This window comes from Miscanthus floridulus, chromosome 15, assembly GCF_019320115.1.
Source record: "Miscanthus floridulus cultivar M001 chromosome 15, ASM1932011v1, whole genome shotgun sequence".
Taxonomy (NCBI): Eukaryota; Viridiplantae; Streptophyta; class Magnoliopsida; order Poales; family Poaceae; genus Miscanthus; species Miscanthus floridulus.
In genome coordinates this window covers 55967250-55983244 of record NC_089594.1, presented here as the reverse complement: position 1 = coordinate 55983244, position 15995 = coordinate 55967250, and the positions used below count along the sequence as shown (strand labels likewise).

General features: G+C 42.9%; 1 protein-coding gene across 1 annotated transcript; it reads left to right on the top strand.

Annotated features, from left to right (window-relative positions):
• Positions 1 to 9572: 9572 nt before the first annotated feature.
• Positions 9573 to 14766, top strand: LOC136508466 (serine/threonine-protein kinase D6PK-like). Its single transcript, XM_066503143.1, has 3 exons — positions 9573 to 9774; positions 10499 to 12237; positions 13667 to 14766. The coding sequence occupies exons 2-3, from the start codon at positions 10697 to 10699 to the stop codon at positions 14502 to 14504; spliced, it is 2379 nt and encodes a 792-aa protein (XP_066359240.1). The 5' UTR covers positions 9573 to 9774; positions 10499 to 10696; the 3' UTR covers positions 14505 to 14766.
• The last annotated feature ends 1229 nt before the right edge of the window (positions 14767 to 15995 follow it).

Genomic DNA, 15995 nt, shown 5'->3' with positions numbered 1-15995 from the left:
GCATGTATGCTCAAACATGTTGCTAAACCTTATGATGAATTTTAATTTAATGAAAAAATTTTATTTTTCTATATTTCATTAACACAAAATTCAGAAATAAATCATTTTAACTCTATTTTCAAAAATCCAAAATTTAGGGTGTTACAAGAGTGAGTAAGTAATACTTGTGTTCCTGATGAAATATAATTATAGTTGTTTGAATTCAAACTATCTTAAGTTGGATCAAACTTATAGAAAAAGAGTATATACTGATTGGAGGTCGTGGTCAGCTTGGCATTGACTATTAGAATCGTTTATTTGGATACCATCCTCTCTTTAGATGGATCTTGTAGATTTTGTTGTGTGCCTATTAGCCAGCTCGAGATCTATTATCACGGGATGGCATATCTAAAGAAGGTATGAATGTCATAAATATGGATGGCAATGGGTATAAATTACCCGCGTGTCCGCGGGTAAAAACCCGTTAGGGTGAGGATACCAGTACCATTTTGTACTCATGGGTACGGGTGTGGGTTTGATTTTGTGCCCACGAATAAAAAAATTGCGGGTATGAAAATACTTTACCCGTGCCCGCGAACCCGTCTGACATGTGGGCCTGCTGCGCAAGTATATAAAGGACTTTCTAGGGTTCCCCTTATCCTCCGCCGCACAGCCGCAATCCCGGCCTCCGCACGCTAGGCTGCAACGTGTGTGCTGTTCTAGACTTGTCACTTGTGCTTGTTGAACCATATTTATTTGGCTTGTACTCTTGTTATTAAGATGTTGAACAATAGTTGTGAACTGTTATTTGTGAACTTGTGCTGTTGTGCATTGGATATGTGATCTGTATAGGTTTGTGATTGTGAACTGTGAATTTGTGATCTGGCTGGTGGGCACGGGTGTGCCCGCGGGTGACGGGTGTGGGTTCAATTTCATGCCCGTAACGGATCGCGGGCACGGGTGTGGGCACAGGGTTTGCTTCGCGGGTGCGGGTTTGTAAACCCTCTGTTCACGGGTAATGTGCCTGTTGTCATCCATAGTCATAAAGTTGGTTAGCAATTGTAGTTGTCCAAGGTTGGGAGGTATGGCAGTGTTGTCTCGGGAAGAAGGGGGTGCGGTAATGAAACTTGGATTTGGTACGGTGGTGCCTATTTGTGTATGATATCTTTGACTCCAAGGTAAAATCTTTTATAATCTTAGTTGGTTGTACCTAGAAATGGGCCGCTTCCATGTTAAATGCAGTGTGCCCGAGTTCTAGAGTGAAACCCATGGTTTGACCTTTACGGTTGCATCATGGCAATGGAAGCACGTGTGTGTTGTATTTTTAGAGGATTGCTTATGAGGTGGCTTCATCTCAGTCCATGTATTGCTATGACAGTATACGATATTGAAGATTATCAGCCTGTTCGTTTGTTGATTTCAGCCAGGGTTTATCAGAGTGTTTTCTTCTCATAACAAACCAGCACAAGTCGGGCTTATCAGTCCAGAAACCAACCAGCAAATATGTCATATGTTGTGTGTTGTAGCTCGCTGATGTATGTTGCTATGGTGTTATCCTGCAATAACCATAGGCTATGTCAATATGTCCTAGTTTTGCAGAGGCCAAAAAGTGGTACTAGTTCAATTGCTATTACCTTAATGTGATTGTCAGGGATCAATAAAACTTTTGCTTTATTATATAAAAGAATCATCAAAGTGGTCATCTCGTTCACTTATTCTTTAGCGTTGGTGCCTCTAAAAGTTAGTCAAATCTCTACCATTTGGGTTGCACCACGTAAGGGGCTGAGCTGAGCACCCTAGGGATTATATTAGGAAGGGTCCATCATGTGTATGGTAAATAGTAAGGGATTTTCAAGAAGCATACAAATATGGTCCTGTGCCTTTGCTGAATGTTTGCATCTGATGATTGAATTTCAAGCCAATAACGCCGAACACTAAAAGTCAATAAGAGAACGGAAGCTAATGAATGGGTTTACGGAAAATAAGATAACACAAATTATCATCTTATTATCCGTAGCACAAGAGAACGGAAGCTAATGAATGGGTTTGTTAAGTAACGACGCCAAGCTGCCATTCTTAATTCAGCCACAAAGTATCCGGCCTAGTATATATAGCAAGCTGATGAGACCAATGTATGAATGCTTCAACCAATCCACCAAATCCGCGTGCATCGATCAATCAGTCAGTCGGTCGTTGCAGTTACCGACGAAGATTCACTTTTTCACGTAGCATGTCCCTAAATTATTCTACGTACGCGTCACCTTTTCACACAAACGGCATGACGGCAAAGACGTAACCGTGTACGTGAGTACGTAATAGCCGGCCGGAGAAATGTGCGCTGCCCTGTCCCGTGAACAAATTTGCCGGTTCATAATAAAGTACATTAGATTTACATATATATATATACATCATGTACGACAATATTAAAAACGAAAACCACTTGTTTACACACGTATATTTGTTTATCTACAAATACATGTGCATATTTGCCGGTTAATAAAGTGACTTGAGATTTAGGCAACACTTAAAGATGCAATTAGTTATTTACCTAACTAATATGATCTGTATTTAAAATATACTAGTATCGTTGTATTATAATTCCATTATTATGTTTCTAAAATAAAATGTATCAACCCAAAATCTTTAGTCAAGCTCTGTCAACATCTAAAGGACATCCATTTATCAGCGGGTTCGGCTGGTATGAACCGGCTGCTGCTGGAAACCAGCTGGTACAGGGAAAAACAGCCAGCACAGTTCCATCCAGTCACCGGCAGACTGACAACAACACATCCAGCTCAGTTCAAAAAAAAGGCGCCAACACCACATCCAGCACAATTCAAAAAAAATGGCGCCAACACCACATCCATTCAATGGCGCCAAACGCATGATCCATTCAAATAACAATACAACAGCTCAAGTTGTTAACCATTAGCATACAACACAGCACTACGTACTAAAAACTTTCCAGGCCATATTGCAATCTAACACTGGTGGTATTCTCTTAATTGACCCAGAATGAGGGCAGAACAAGTTTATTAGAATAACAGGTGCAAGAATCCTTATGCTTACTAGTTACTAGAACAAATATGCATAAGAAAAATGCTTAGCCAGTACTTTGACTGCTAAACAACATGCCATGGAGGATCTTAATTCTCCATGAATCTTAATTCTCTATAGTTACCATCTACAATACACTGAGCGATACAGCTGCAAACAACAGCAATGAGTGTGACCTGTCAAGACGAGAAAGGATATTAGGCCACATTCAGCATAAACATAACAGTAAGAAAAATAACTACTACGTATTATATATTTCATACATAATATGCTTTGCATGCCAGTAAAGCAATATGATGAAGTTAGTAGCCATAATCTTTTTTTAACTTGAAGCTAAAGGATACAATGAAAGAACCCTATGTTTCTGTTCTCCACAAAGTTGACTAGGATACATTTGACACAGAGGAAGTAAAAAAATGAAGAGTCGACTATATATTGACCCTAAAGCAGAACCCAAATGTGGTGTTAGTATTGAACAACCAATCCAATAACATGATCCATATACAGCACCTAGAATAATTAAACTCAAGGAGCATATGGGAGGTTTCCATCCTCCGTGTAGAGTTAGATTACTAGATTAGCAACTCTATATTCTGAATTCCTGATACACAGCTAGGTCCTCTGTGATGCAGCAAAAGCATGTGACCTGTTTGGTCAAGAAGCTATCACCAAGAATTTGCTTGTGAGATCAAAGCAACATTGACCAACATAACATTCACTAACTCGAGCAGCCAAAGCAGGTTACAAACCAAAGAACTGAGCAACAAGTAGGAGCTGCATAGGCAAACAAGAAAGGTGTTTGTTCAAGAATGTGTTTGTACAACTGATCAACTGCACATTGGATGATTGGAATGCATCATGATGCCAGCCCGGCAACTGATGCACACCATTCCTTTTCTGTGGTCACCAGACCACTAATTGGCCAAGTGCCAGCACTACATAATGATGTAAAACTCTTTGTATACAACTGTAAATATAAGAAACTCTTCACAGAATGCAGGATCACCTTTAGAAAGAAGCCTATGTGCCACCACAAGTGTCTCCAGAGCAACCTATATAACAAAAGAAGAACCCATTCTATATTAATGGCCACTAAGGGAAGCATAACCCAGTCTATATTATTGGCACAATTACAAGGGATGGCTAACTTTAATTGAAGTACTTGGCATCTTAATTTTAATCACCTTTGTTGCATCATTGTTCCTAGAGAGCCACAGATATGTACTCCCTCACTAATGACATAGTGGAATTAGCATTGATCTGAACCCAATCCGACGCTGGGTATGTAGGCGAACCAACTCCAATCTCACGATTCTGTAAAAAATTGTTCAATGCAAAGCATGACATAATAATCATATTTTGCTTTTCCCTATGAGTACCCCATTCAATATGTGCCAACGGGCTTTGAGAACCCCAAATGCCCTTTCGACGACATTACGGAGGCTTGAATGAGTGAAGTTAAATTTCTCTTGTCTAGATAATGTGTCCATGTCTACACCCCTAAAATCATCCAGATGGTACCTTGTATTCTTGAATGGAGCCAAGTAGCCAGTCTCCGGCACGTATCCAACGTCCACCAGATAGTAGTGTCCTGCAACACATGCAACATTTCAGTTTTAAACAGTTTCAGTTTCCTCAAAATCAAGTAAGAAAAATGGGACAAGTATTGCATGGCACTACTCACTAACCTACTGGTGGATGCAGGAACGATGGTTGCTGCCAACATTCTCTTAGTACGGCCATGTCATGCAGCGACCCCGCCATCCCGGCCCCCACAAACGTGAAGCGCATATCCATGTCAACAATGGCACAAACATTAATTGTTACATCTCCTTTCCTGTTTATGTAGTCAAGTTTGGCCTCCTTATTCACTTACACTTTAATATGAGTTCCATCCAACGCCCCAATGCACCCATCAAAAAATGGTGCATATGTAAAAAAACTTAGCATGCACTCCAGCATAACTTCTATCAACTAGAACTAGAATACTGTTTGCCCATCTACTAATAATCTCGGCCACATGAGTAACCTTCCTACTAATAGTATCTAAAGACCGCTCAAATCTATCCCTGCTCCTTCTAGCTGCCCCATTGTGAGCACAAGTCCACACATATAATCCTAAAAGTTTCTATGGATCCTGTCTGTTATGTACCCTTCAATCCGTACTCAACTAAAATGTTGTGCAAATGTAGGAAAGCATTAGGAGACATACGTAGGTTTTCTTTGCACCTTTGCTCGTTTTGCAGATTTAGTTGCATCCACTGCCGCCCGCTCATCTTTTGGAAGGGGAGGGCAGGGTTGACCACTGGAGCCGCATTGGCCACTGTTGCTTTTAACCTTGCAACGAGGACAGCAGCAGCCACCACGTTGTAAACTTGTGAGCCTTCGTTGGAGGTGTCGCTGATGTAGGAGTCCTTGGAGCTGCTCATCTGCAAGAGCATGATAAGATAAGAAAGAGCAAATGACATACAAATTAGAACACTGACAAACAATAGCATTGGTCAGTGGAGTATTTATAATCATTGGTAATTAAAGACAAATGTAACAAATGTTGTTCTAAGTACCATAGCCATATGTGAGTTTCAGGTAGGATTATCATCAATACTCTCTTGAATTAGCAGAAAAAGTAAATTATAAGCTTCTATAATGAGAATTGATCCAAGGATCACAGCTTCTCTATTTAAGTTTGATTCCTGGAAGTACCAAACTAGAGACATAAGAGCCCTGCTAGTTTAATTTACAAAGACTACAGCAGCGGCATCTTGTAATTACAATTGCTATTATTTTACTTACAAATTACCTCTAGAAAAGTAATTGTCTTACAAGCTGTCCTGCTATGAAATACACTTATCTTAAAAATCAAACAAGTAGGACTTCATAGTTTGAAAATACTAGAGCAAGTGCATACACAAATACCTTCAGTTTTTCAACGTGCACAACTGCAGCCGATGCGATGGCCCAGAGAAACAACCCCACCACTTAAAACTAGAAATGTAGGTCAGTGTGATAAGTCACAATAAGAGAGATTTAAAGGTAACAGAGAACACCAATTAATAGAGTCTTGTCTTGTTACGAAATGTAGGTCAACCAACAACCAACATATGTACATCACATAACACAATTTATTTCGATTAGGGAAAAACAACGAGCACACAAAGTTCAGGCAACAGGCCACAACACATCGATGCAACTAACCAAACAATGTCTAGGGAACATTACAATAACAGTAGCAAACGAAATGAACATAGGCCGAACATACATCCTCGACATGCACAATTCGAACATAGAACTACATAGACTGTCATAGAAGGAACGTTCATTGGGACAACAACTACTTTGATCTGGCTCTCAGAGCCTCCCAGCAGGCCTCAATCAAGTTCATGCGGCCCTCTTTCATTTCCATGGTCAGAAAAGTTCCTACGGTCCATTGTGTTCTTGAAAACAACTAAAGCATGAGCAAACGCAGGATCAGACTCGGGCAAACCATCTTGTTTCATAATCTGCTTCACTTTGGCCATCTCCTCGTCGTGCTTGCTTGACTCGGCCTTATGCTGCGTATGGGTCTTAATGAACTGGGTCAGGTCTTCAAGGCACTCATCAATGGAAACAGTCTTCTTACTAGGAGGGCTGTTGATGGAATGTTCTCTATTGGTTCTCTTAGAGGACTGGCCAACACTGTGCTACAGGTTCCTAGGACATGTCGTGTGGACTTTCATTAGTAGGAGTACTTGGTGTCCTCTCACGATGATGTCCACCAGCAATGAGCAATGTGCCCTGTTCACGGGGGGTGCGTCCCCAAAGAGTGACTAGTAGGTCAAGGCATTTTGGGAACTTTGGTCCGCTGCGCAGCCGATTGGCTATTTTCCTGCACACGTGCCATGGTTCCACAAGTTAGGACGAATAGAATAGGACCATCCCTAATACTTGGTAGTCAGTGGGTTAGAAAGAAAATAGGTGGAAGGAAGTACCCCGTTGCCATCCTCAAAAAATGAGGGGTCAACTGCGACACCTCCTGTGATTGGGTCACGACCCAGGCTAGTGTGGGTTTAAAGGTCGCGCCAAGCGAAATATGACCGCTTCAGGTCACTCAACTTGTTCTGAAGCTGTTTCTTTTCATAACCCAACTTTATTTTGTTTTCGAATTGTGGATACATATTTGACCACCCGATGGCCGTGAGGCCTCGTTGGTTCCAGTGCAAGAGGTTTTTCTGTTCTATGACTAATTCGAGAAAGGTCCTCAAGGTGGCTTCATCCTAGTTAGCACGGTCAATGGACATCTGTTGGCATTTACAAATTGTATGGTATGATGAATGTAGCATACAAGGAAATTTGCAGCACTTGTAAGAATAACAAACAGGAGATTTAGGTCGTAATACAAGGGGACTTGCCTTGCCAGAAGTATCCGCACGTTTTGAACGGTGGATGCAGTGCCTACCTTCAGGAGAGGAGCAGGATGAAGCGGACGACGCTGCCAGTGTGGCGGATCCGGCAAAAAGGCTAGCGAATCTGGCGAACTGAGAGGCGGATCCGTTAGCGGCGGGCGGGCTCAGCTGTAATAGGAGCACGTGGGGGTCAGATCCAGTCGGGGGTGGGGGAGGGGGGACGACAGCGGCGTCGGATCCAGAAGGTGGGTACGACAGCGGCGTCCGAACAGGTGGGGAGGGAGGGAGGTGAACTCGGATCCGGGGGTACCTGCTTGCCGTCGGAAGAGCGGCGATGTCGGCGGGTTGAAGGGGGGATGCGGTGCTCTACTTCAACAAACTTGATGGTTTCGACGGCGCCGGGGAAGGAACCGAGAAGCGGAGCTCACGTCGACGGCGACCCGCGCGGCGGAAACCCTAGGCGTGGGGGCGCGGGGGACGGAGTGAGGGAGGGAGGACTACGCTGCCGTTCGGAGTGAGTGAGTGAGGGACTGAGGGACGCGGTGGAAAGCTGGCTTTACAGTCGTTCGGCTGGACTTGGGCCAACCGAACGGCTGGGCTGATCAGCCCAGCGAACAGCAGCCTAGCCAGCCGATTTTGCCCAACCGAACGGACTGTATGTCTGAAGGACGTACGAAAACTGGCAAAAACCAACGTAGACTTCTCTGGACCAGATATGTGTGGCACTGCGTGTATACAAAGGCGTTCAATATGGCTGTACTTGTCTCTTGCCATGGTTTCCCATCCACACACAAACGTGTCACAAATGTCCAATAATGAATTCTTTAAAAATATATATAAAGAGAGACCCTGTTTTATATGAACATCACATTGTATTATTTTTCTCCATGATTTTATTTTGAAATACTTCACTACTCTTTTGGATTCCCACAGGAATGCCGGCGCTCATTCTCTTAATTACTTTTTTATGTGTATGTTCAAGTTCACATTATTTGTAAGATAACCAGAATTCAGTTACATCACTTTCAGCGTGTGTGACACAGCCCCTCACCTCCTAAGATGGACAAATTCTTCAGGCCCCAACTTCTTTGCCTCCATTGTATTCCAAAGTAGCAAACCCCCAACACTAAAAGTCTACCAAAATCCAGCAATTTGGTCAAGATCTTTTGCACATTATGCAAGCAACTTCTTCTTTTTTTTTGAAAGAGACACTTGCAAGTACTTGCAAGTAACTTACGATGCTCAGCAATCACAGGGCGATGATAGCTAAGTTACTCCTTATTTGTCGGGGAAAACTTCTTAAACCTTTAGGTGAAGATTAAATATGTTTGCAGACACCACATATAAACTTCATAGCGTGTTTATGAGCGGTTTGAGTTTGTGATCAGGCATGACGTCTCTTGATCGATCTATATGTCTCCTTTTCTTCGAGCAAATGGACCTGTTTATGTATGTCTCCATCTAGCTGGTTGGTTCTCTTTTTCATGATATATACAACTTTATCTATTTTGCAGGGGAAAATTGGAACAGTGAGGTCTAATCATTGTGGGATTTTGTGATTGAATGTTGTTCCATTTTTCGTCTAAATTCCTCAACTTATCTGTCTCAAAAAGAATATAATTCTCTATTTTCTTTGAGGACTCAAACAATTTTAAATTTAATCAAATATATATACATATATATATATAATTAGTAACATTTATATTACCGAATAAGTACCATTACATTGATAATGCAACATATTGTCATAATAAATCTAATTAGAGTCATAAATATTGACATTTTTCTTACAAACTTGATCAAACTTAAAAACATTGACTTAATCAAAACCTATAATTGTATTCTTTTTGTGATGGAAAGGGTAAAACAGCCAACAATTGCAGCCGTTCAGATCTTAGCCCTATTCGGCAGAACTTAGTGCTGCTGTGATTGATTTGTAAAACTAATTTATTGTAAAAAAGAAATATTATTTTATAAATAAAAAAGTAGAACTGATTCTGTCTGATAAGCTCGAGTGAATGTAGCCCTTGATTGGACGGCTGAGGACGCGCCCAAACGGCACATGAGGCGGCCTCTGCACGGAGGATCCTGGATGCCTTTTATGCCGATTCGTCTTCGTGGGGCGCACCCGTCTCCTCTCTCTCTCTACCCCTTTCTCTCTCCTCTCTCCTCTCTCCTCCTCTCTCTGTTCCCTCTCGCTCCCTTGCCCTCTCTACACCAGTACACCTTCTCCGAAGCCGCCATTCCCAAGAGTAGCAGCAGCTGAGCTCGTCCCCCTAGGACGCAGCGCCACCGGCACCACTCCGCCGCCGCTTCTCCCCCTCCAACGCGTGGAGATCCGGACCGGCATTTCCTGGTAAGCTTCATCAGCCTCCAGCTCCGCTCTTGCGCCGTTTTCCCGATCCCAAATCCGGTCCATGGGCGAGGCTAGGTTCAGATTAGTTGCGAATTTGCTGTTTCGGCGGGGTTCGTAGCGGCTCCGCGAAATGCGGTGTCGCTGGAGCCGAGTCGGCGCCGCCGCCGTCTGGATCTGGAGTTAGCTTCGTGTGTTTCTTCTTGAGCAGAAAAGTTTCGATTTTTCCTCTCCTTTTCCCCGGTTTTTAGTAGATTTAACCGGTCTGGTCTGCGAGAGCCAGCTCTCTCTGTCTATGCTTTCGTTTCCTCTGCCTGCTGAGTGCTGATTCGAAACGGTGAGTGAAAATGGGTTCTTTGTGGAGAATCTGGCCTTTGTTTTCCCCTAAACTGTGGCTTCCCAAGTTCTTGATTTTGCACTATCCTTGCTTGCCAGTTGTGACTTCGGTTGATTCGGTTGTCAAGTGTATACTTCTCCTTGGCGCCTTGCGTGCTCGCCTCTGAATTTCTTTTCTAAAATTCCTCAGCAGTACTGCTGGCTGGTTCGCCTCTGACTCAGCCTGTTCGGGTGCTGGATCGTATCATTGCTGGTTCGGCTGGTTGGTTTGTTTGCGTGAGAGAAAAATACTATTCTGGCGTAAAATTTATGATCGTTTACGAAGGCACAGCCAAAGACGTAGCTGTTGCCATGTCTCAATCACTAACTCTGGATCTTATGATCTTTGCAGGGTGGGCACTGGTTGCTGCGCTTGTCATTAAAAAAAGGCCTGCTTTTTTGGGAGCTCCCCGGTGCTCTCATCTTGGAAGACGTTCAGTGAAAGGTGCAGGTATTGTACTATGACTTTCCTGCCCAGGATGCCCCTGCCGGCGACGGACTGAGTTGGCGTACTCCTTGTCTACCAGTGTTGAATCAGTCTAATTGGGCCATGGGGTCGTTTGGCTGTAGCTCTGAGATAGTTGAGTCCACCGAGGATTTCGACAGTACACCCTTTGGTGGATCCAGCTTGCTGCATATTAAACTCAAAGATGAGGAGAAGCGCGGCAAATATCATGATTATCCTGTGGAAGATGACCTCAACCAGCTTCTTAAAGCTATCGATAGCAGGACCTTCCGAAGGGCGCTTAGTCCTGGCAGTACAGGTGGAGATGCGCTGGGTAAGAGTGTTCTCAAGAAACCAGCTAGGTCTGGGTTGTCTCAAAGTGCAGGCATCGGGATATCCTCCAAGACTGTTAATATGAAGCAAGCGCTGAGAAGGCTATGCATTTCCCAGGCATCGGAAATGGCTGCAATGAAGAGGATGTCAATGTCACCTGGATCTTCAAGTTCATCCGAAGCTGGGACTATCCACAGGCTTTATGCCTCTTTGATGGTCCAAAGTAGTTCCGAGGGTCTTCTGCATGATGATGAGAAGATGAACCTGATTGAAATATCGCTCACTCCAGAGAAGATTGATAAGAGTTCATCTAGAGGTACGAGTGAGTTCAGCGAAGAATGTGAATTTGAGACAGCTGATGGAAGTGCAGTCACCTCTACCTCTATCTGTTCTGCTTCATCAACCTCTGCTGAGATTAGGAAGATCAGAATCCAAGATGTCATCAGTGGTGACCCTATGGATAACGAGACTTCCTTGGTGGAAAATGGTAAACTAGGAAGTAAATTTTCTGCAGCTACTGATGATGGCTCTCCCAGAGTCCCAATCTTGAGCAAACCTATCACTACATCCCGACTTGTCAAGCCAGTCTTTCGATGCAAGCCTTCCGGTAAGAAGAAAGTGAAAGAAGAACCATCTTCGTTGGGTGATTCCTCGAATAGTACTAAGTTCTGCTCTTCAAAGGAGTCAGTCTCCCTCGCATCAACAAGCTGCTCTTCAACATCTAGTGTTACAAATCCCGCCAGCTGTGCAGAAGAAGAGAAATCAACTCCAGGGCCAGAAAAATCTGATGGAACATCTTCCGAGTGGTTGGCAGAGGAAATTGGCGAGTGTTCCCAGAATTCAAAGAGCAGCATTAGTGAGTATGGTTGTAGCACAAGTATCAGCGGCGAGAGCCAATTTGGATTGTGTGGCTATAGTAACAGGCCACACATGGCAAAGGATCTGCGCTGGCTAACCATTCGTCAGTTGGCATTGCAACAGGGTTCCTTAGGACTCGACAATTTCAAGCTTCTGAAGAGGCTTGGTTGTGGGGACATTGGGACTGTATATCTTGCTGAGTTGGTTGATTCAGATTGCTTATTTGCTTTGAAGGTTATGGACATCGAGTACCTTATTAATAGAAAGAAGATGCTACGAGCACAGGCTGAGAGGGAGATACTAGAAATGCTAGATCACCCATTTCTCCCAACTCTTTATGCCCATTTTACGACAGACAATCTCTCATGCTTGGTCATGGAGTACTGTCCAGGCGGTGACTTGCATGTGCTTCGTCAAAGACAACCTGGTAAAAGCTTTCCAGAGCCGGCAGCAAGGTAAATTCCCACCAATACTTAAAACTTAAACATTATTTTATATTCAGTGGAATCAGTGCACTAGATGTCTCCATGGTTTTCTCTGTTCCTTTTCTGACTTTGGTAATTCTTCTAGGACTAAATTTGCCTAGTCACCACAAGTTAAATGCAATGACCAATATACTACTGTACACTGTCTACTTTACAAAGTTGTTTCAATCTGATTTTCTTGTTTATCACCAAGATTAGAGTTGCATGTTTAAAGCTACCCATGTAGCCAGATGAAGATTTTAGCTCATACTTGCTGTTTTAAGTCAATATCTCCTTGAGAGAACTATGAAGTTGTATTTGCACTCCTTTGAGTTTCAAATACACATGGAGAGGAATACCCATTGGATGAAAGAACATGAAACCCTTTTGTTTCTATAGAGGTGCGGAAACGGTTGCGGGCAATAAAGTAGGTGAAGTGGTTGGATTTTGTGAACTGTTCCAACCACTGCAGGATGTGACTCCAAGAGCCAAACAAGAATGAATACCACACAGAAGCATCAAGACTAGGCTCCCTAATAGAATGTAACTGATCCATTCTGGATTGATTGAATTGGTACGGAAGTTATAACATGGGAAAAGCACAGAAAACATGACTTATTTGAATAACTCGGTGACCTACCCATTGTAGAAGTAGGATTTTTGGCAAGCAATAAGCACTTAAATAATACAATTCAAGTGTACCATGATTCTTTATCATTTCGAGGAACAGTTTCGGGAGGAAAGGGAACCAACAGAGAGATCCAAATCGAACCTAAATGGGAATGACATGAAAAATGTTTTTCAAAACCTATCTTTAAGGGGTGAGGACGATATACGGAAGGAATAAAAAAAAAAACTTGCGATTGGTGTGGAGGGAAAGATCTGCTTATGAAACTGTTCAAGAAAGAGTCGTCTCATTTCATTATTCCTTTGTTCTTTCCAATTCATTCACTTAGACGGCTGGCGCAATGCGATCTGCTATGTTCTTTTGCACAAATAGCTAAATTGTCTGATTGATCATTTCGCTAGGATCTTGGATTTGTGCCTTCATTGTAACTGTTATCTGGGCATATTGTTGTAGGCACTTCAGTCTTTAATTGGTTTGTCAGGCATTGTAACTGTTACCTGGGAATGTAGTTGTAGGCACTCGAGAGTACAGTTTTGGTTGGTTTGTCAGGCATCTCATTCAGTGCCCATAAGCTTATCACAAAAACAATGCCATAGGCATTCTTTTTGCAACAGTAATAACTTACTGTTAAGAGTTAACCATTGACCTGTAACTTCTGTTTTATATTTTTCTACTCTGTTGTGCTTGTGAATTATGCATGGCCTGTTTCGCCTTCTTGTACATTCATTCAGTTCTCAACTAGTTTGTTGTACTTTGATCGTTTATGATAGTGATGAAATGGTTGCATTGTAGGTTTTATGTTGCAGAAGTTCTCCTTGCTTTGGAATATCTTCACATGCTAGGGGTCATATACCGTGATCTAAAGCCGGAGAACATTCTGGTCCGTGAAGATGGGCATATAATGTTATCGGACTTTGACCTTTCACTGAGGTGCTCAGTGAATCCTGTGCTCCTTCGGTCATCTTCTATTACAGCGAACCACCAACCAAGGAAACTTACAGGACCTTGTGCAGAGAACTACTGCATCAATTCATCTTGCCTCCAGCAACCCTCTTGTGCCCAGACATCTTGCTTCACACCACGCCTACCATCAATTCCAAAGCCTCGGAAGCCTAAATCCTCCCAGAAAAGGCTTCCGCAGCTTGTTGTAGAGCCTACTGATGCACGATCTAATTCCTTTGTTGGCACACATGAGTACCTTGCACCAGAAATCATCAAAGGGGGTGGCCATGGAAGCGCTGTTGACTGGTGGACCTTTGGTGTCTTCCTTTATGAACTTTTATATGGCAAGACACCCTTCAGAGGACCTGGGAACGATGAAACATTGGCAAATGTGATCTCACAGAATCTCCGGTTCCCAGACAATCCATCTGTGAGCAGCAACGCCAAAGATCTGATCAGAGGTTTACTGGTGAAGGAGCCTGAGAACAGATTTGGATCATTGAGAGGAGCTGCTGAGATAAAGCAGCACCCTTTCTTTGAAGGCTTGAATTGGGCTCTGATTCGGTCTGCTGCTCCTCCAGAGACACAACCTTGCAACGTCGTGACTCTTGCGAAAGAGCGGAAGAAAGAAGGCAAGTGCCTGGAGTTCAGAAGCAACTCCGAGGACCTTGAATTTGAAGTTTTTTAGTGTGGTTCTGGTACAGTTTAGCACCATTTCCGCTGATAGCCAAAGGCTGGGGGTGTACATGTAGATTCCTGTATTTCAGTAACTGCTATGCCCCTGTCAATAGCATCACCAAATTGAAAAGAATGAGCACAGCTTATGCTATTATTATCATTGCTGCTGCATATGAATTGGTTCCTATTGGAGGCTCAGTAAATTTTACTTTCACGAACCTTTGCTGACCCTTTTCATGCTAACACTGAAATTGCATTTGATTGCATAGATAGTTGTTAACAATGACAGTGAGGCAATAGCATCATGTTTTTTCTGTTTTATATAGTAATTTTCTCCAAATGCAGTTTTGTGTACAACTTTACTTTAGCTGAAATTTACAGTTCGATTAAACCCAGAATATTTCAAAAGGGGACCCCATTTAATTAAAAATCCTCAAATTTCTTGGTCCCCCTAAATCTCAACCAGTTTCATGAGTTCATTGAAGAGTCCCAAGAAAAGTCTCAAAATAATAGAACTGCTGCGATTCAAGTAGTACATCTTTGTCTGATTCCTCCAAAGGATTCTGCTGCAGATGGCATCAGCACCACTTGGTCATATGGAAGCATCACATGCTGGCATCCAGTCTTCCACATGTCTGTAACATCACTTGTCAAGCGTGCATGTATCATTCATACTGTCTGAATCCCAAGCTGACCCAGCAGCCTAGCACAAATGCAGTTCTGAACTTTTAGTAGTTCATTTTCATCCTACAGATGTCCTGATGGCAATTCCGCAACTAACTGGCTCAGATTGTCGGATGAGCCCCAGTGCTATGAGTATGACAGGAACCTTGCTTGTGGCTGTTAGAAGCTATCATTTGTGATCCATGACCGACACCGCCATGATTAGGGCACCTAAGCATTTACAGTAACTAAAATGGCCATGATGCGTCAAATAAGAATACTGCTGATGCCATGTATTCTGACCATGAAATTTTATTCTGCTGTTTGCTAGCAGCCTAGCACCAGTGATATTCAAGTTTGCAGCTGACGGTGGTTACGTTAGGTTGGTGTCTCTTGGCTAGTTTTTTTTTTCTTATTGCATTCATTTACATCTAATATGGTGAAGAGAAAAAAAAAGCATATTAGAGTTGAAGCCTCTGTGACGGTGCCATGTCATGAAATCATCCTTTCACACTCGGCAGGCATATCTGAAAGCTGAACATCCACCTTGCCTTTTTGCTCTAGGCATGGAATTGTATACAAGAAAGTGATGGCCTTGGCAGCCTTAAGAAGGTTCACTCACATTCCTTATCACAATGCAGATGCACCTCACTTTGCAGCATCCGAAGCAATGTCTACCATAATAAGCAGGTAAAGAAACACCCACTCCACTTTTTAAGATGCTTGAAGAGTGTGGTTCAAGTACAAGTCTCGTGGAGATACATCGTCATCCATGTTCTTGCACTGATTAGCCGCATGATCCCAACCAAAGCAGCTATGATAGGTGCTTTGGTTTGGA

Bases quoted from the DNA above. Each gene is read 5' to 3' on its own strand.
- LOC136508466 (XM_066503143.1), top strand. From the start codon at position 10,697: ATGGGGTCGTTTGGCTGTAGCTCTGAGATAGTTGAGTCCACCGAGGAT. The intron at 12,238-13,666 runs GTAAATTCCCAC...GTTGCATTGTAG, and splicing joins TTTCCAGAGCCGGCAGCAAG to GTTTTATGTTGCAGAAGTTC.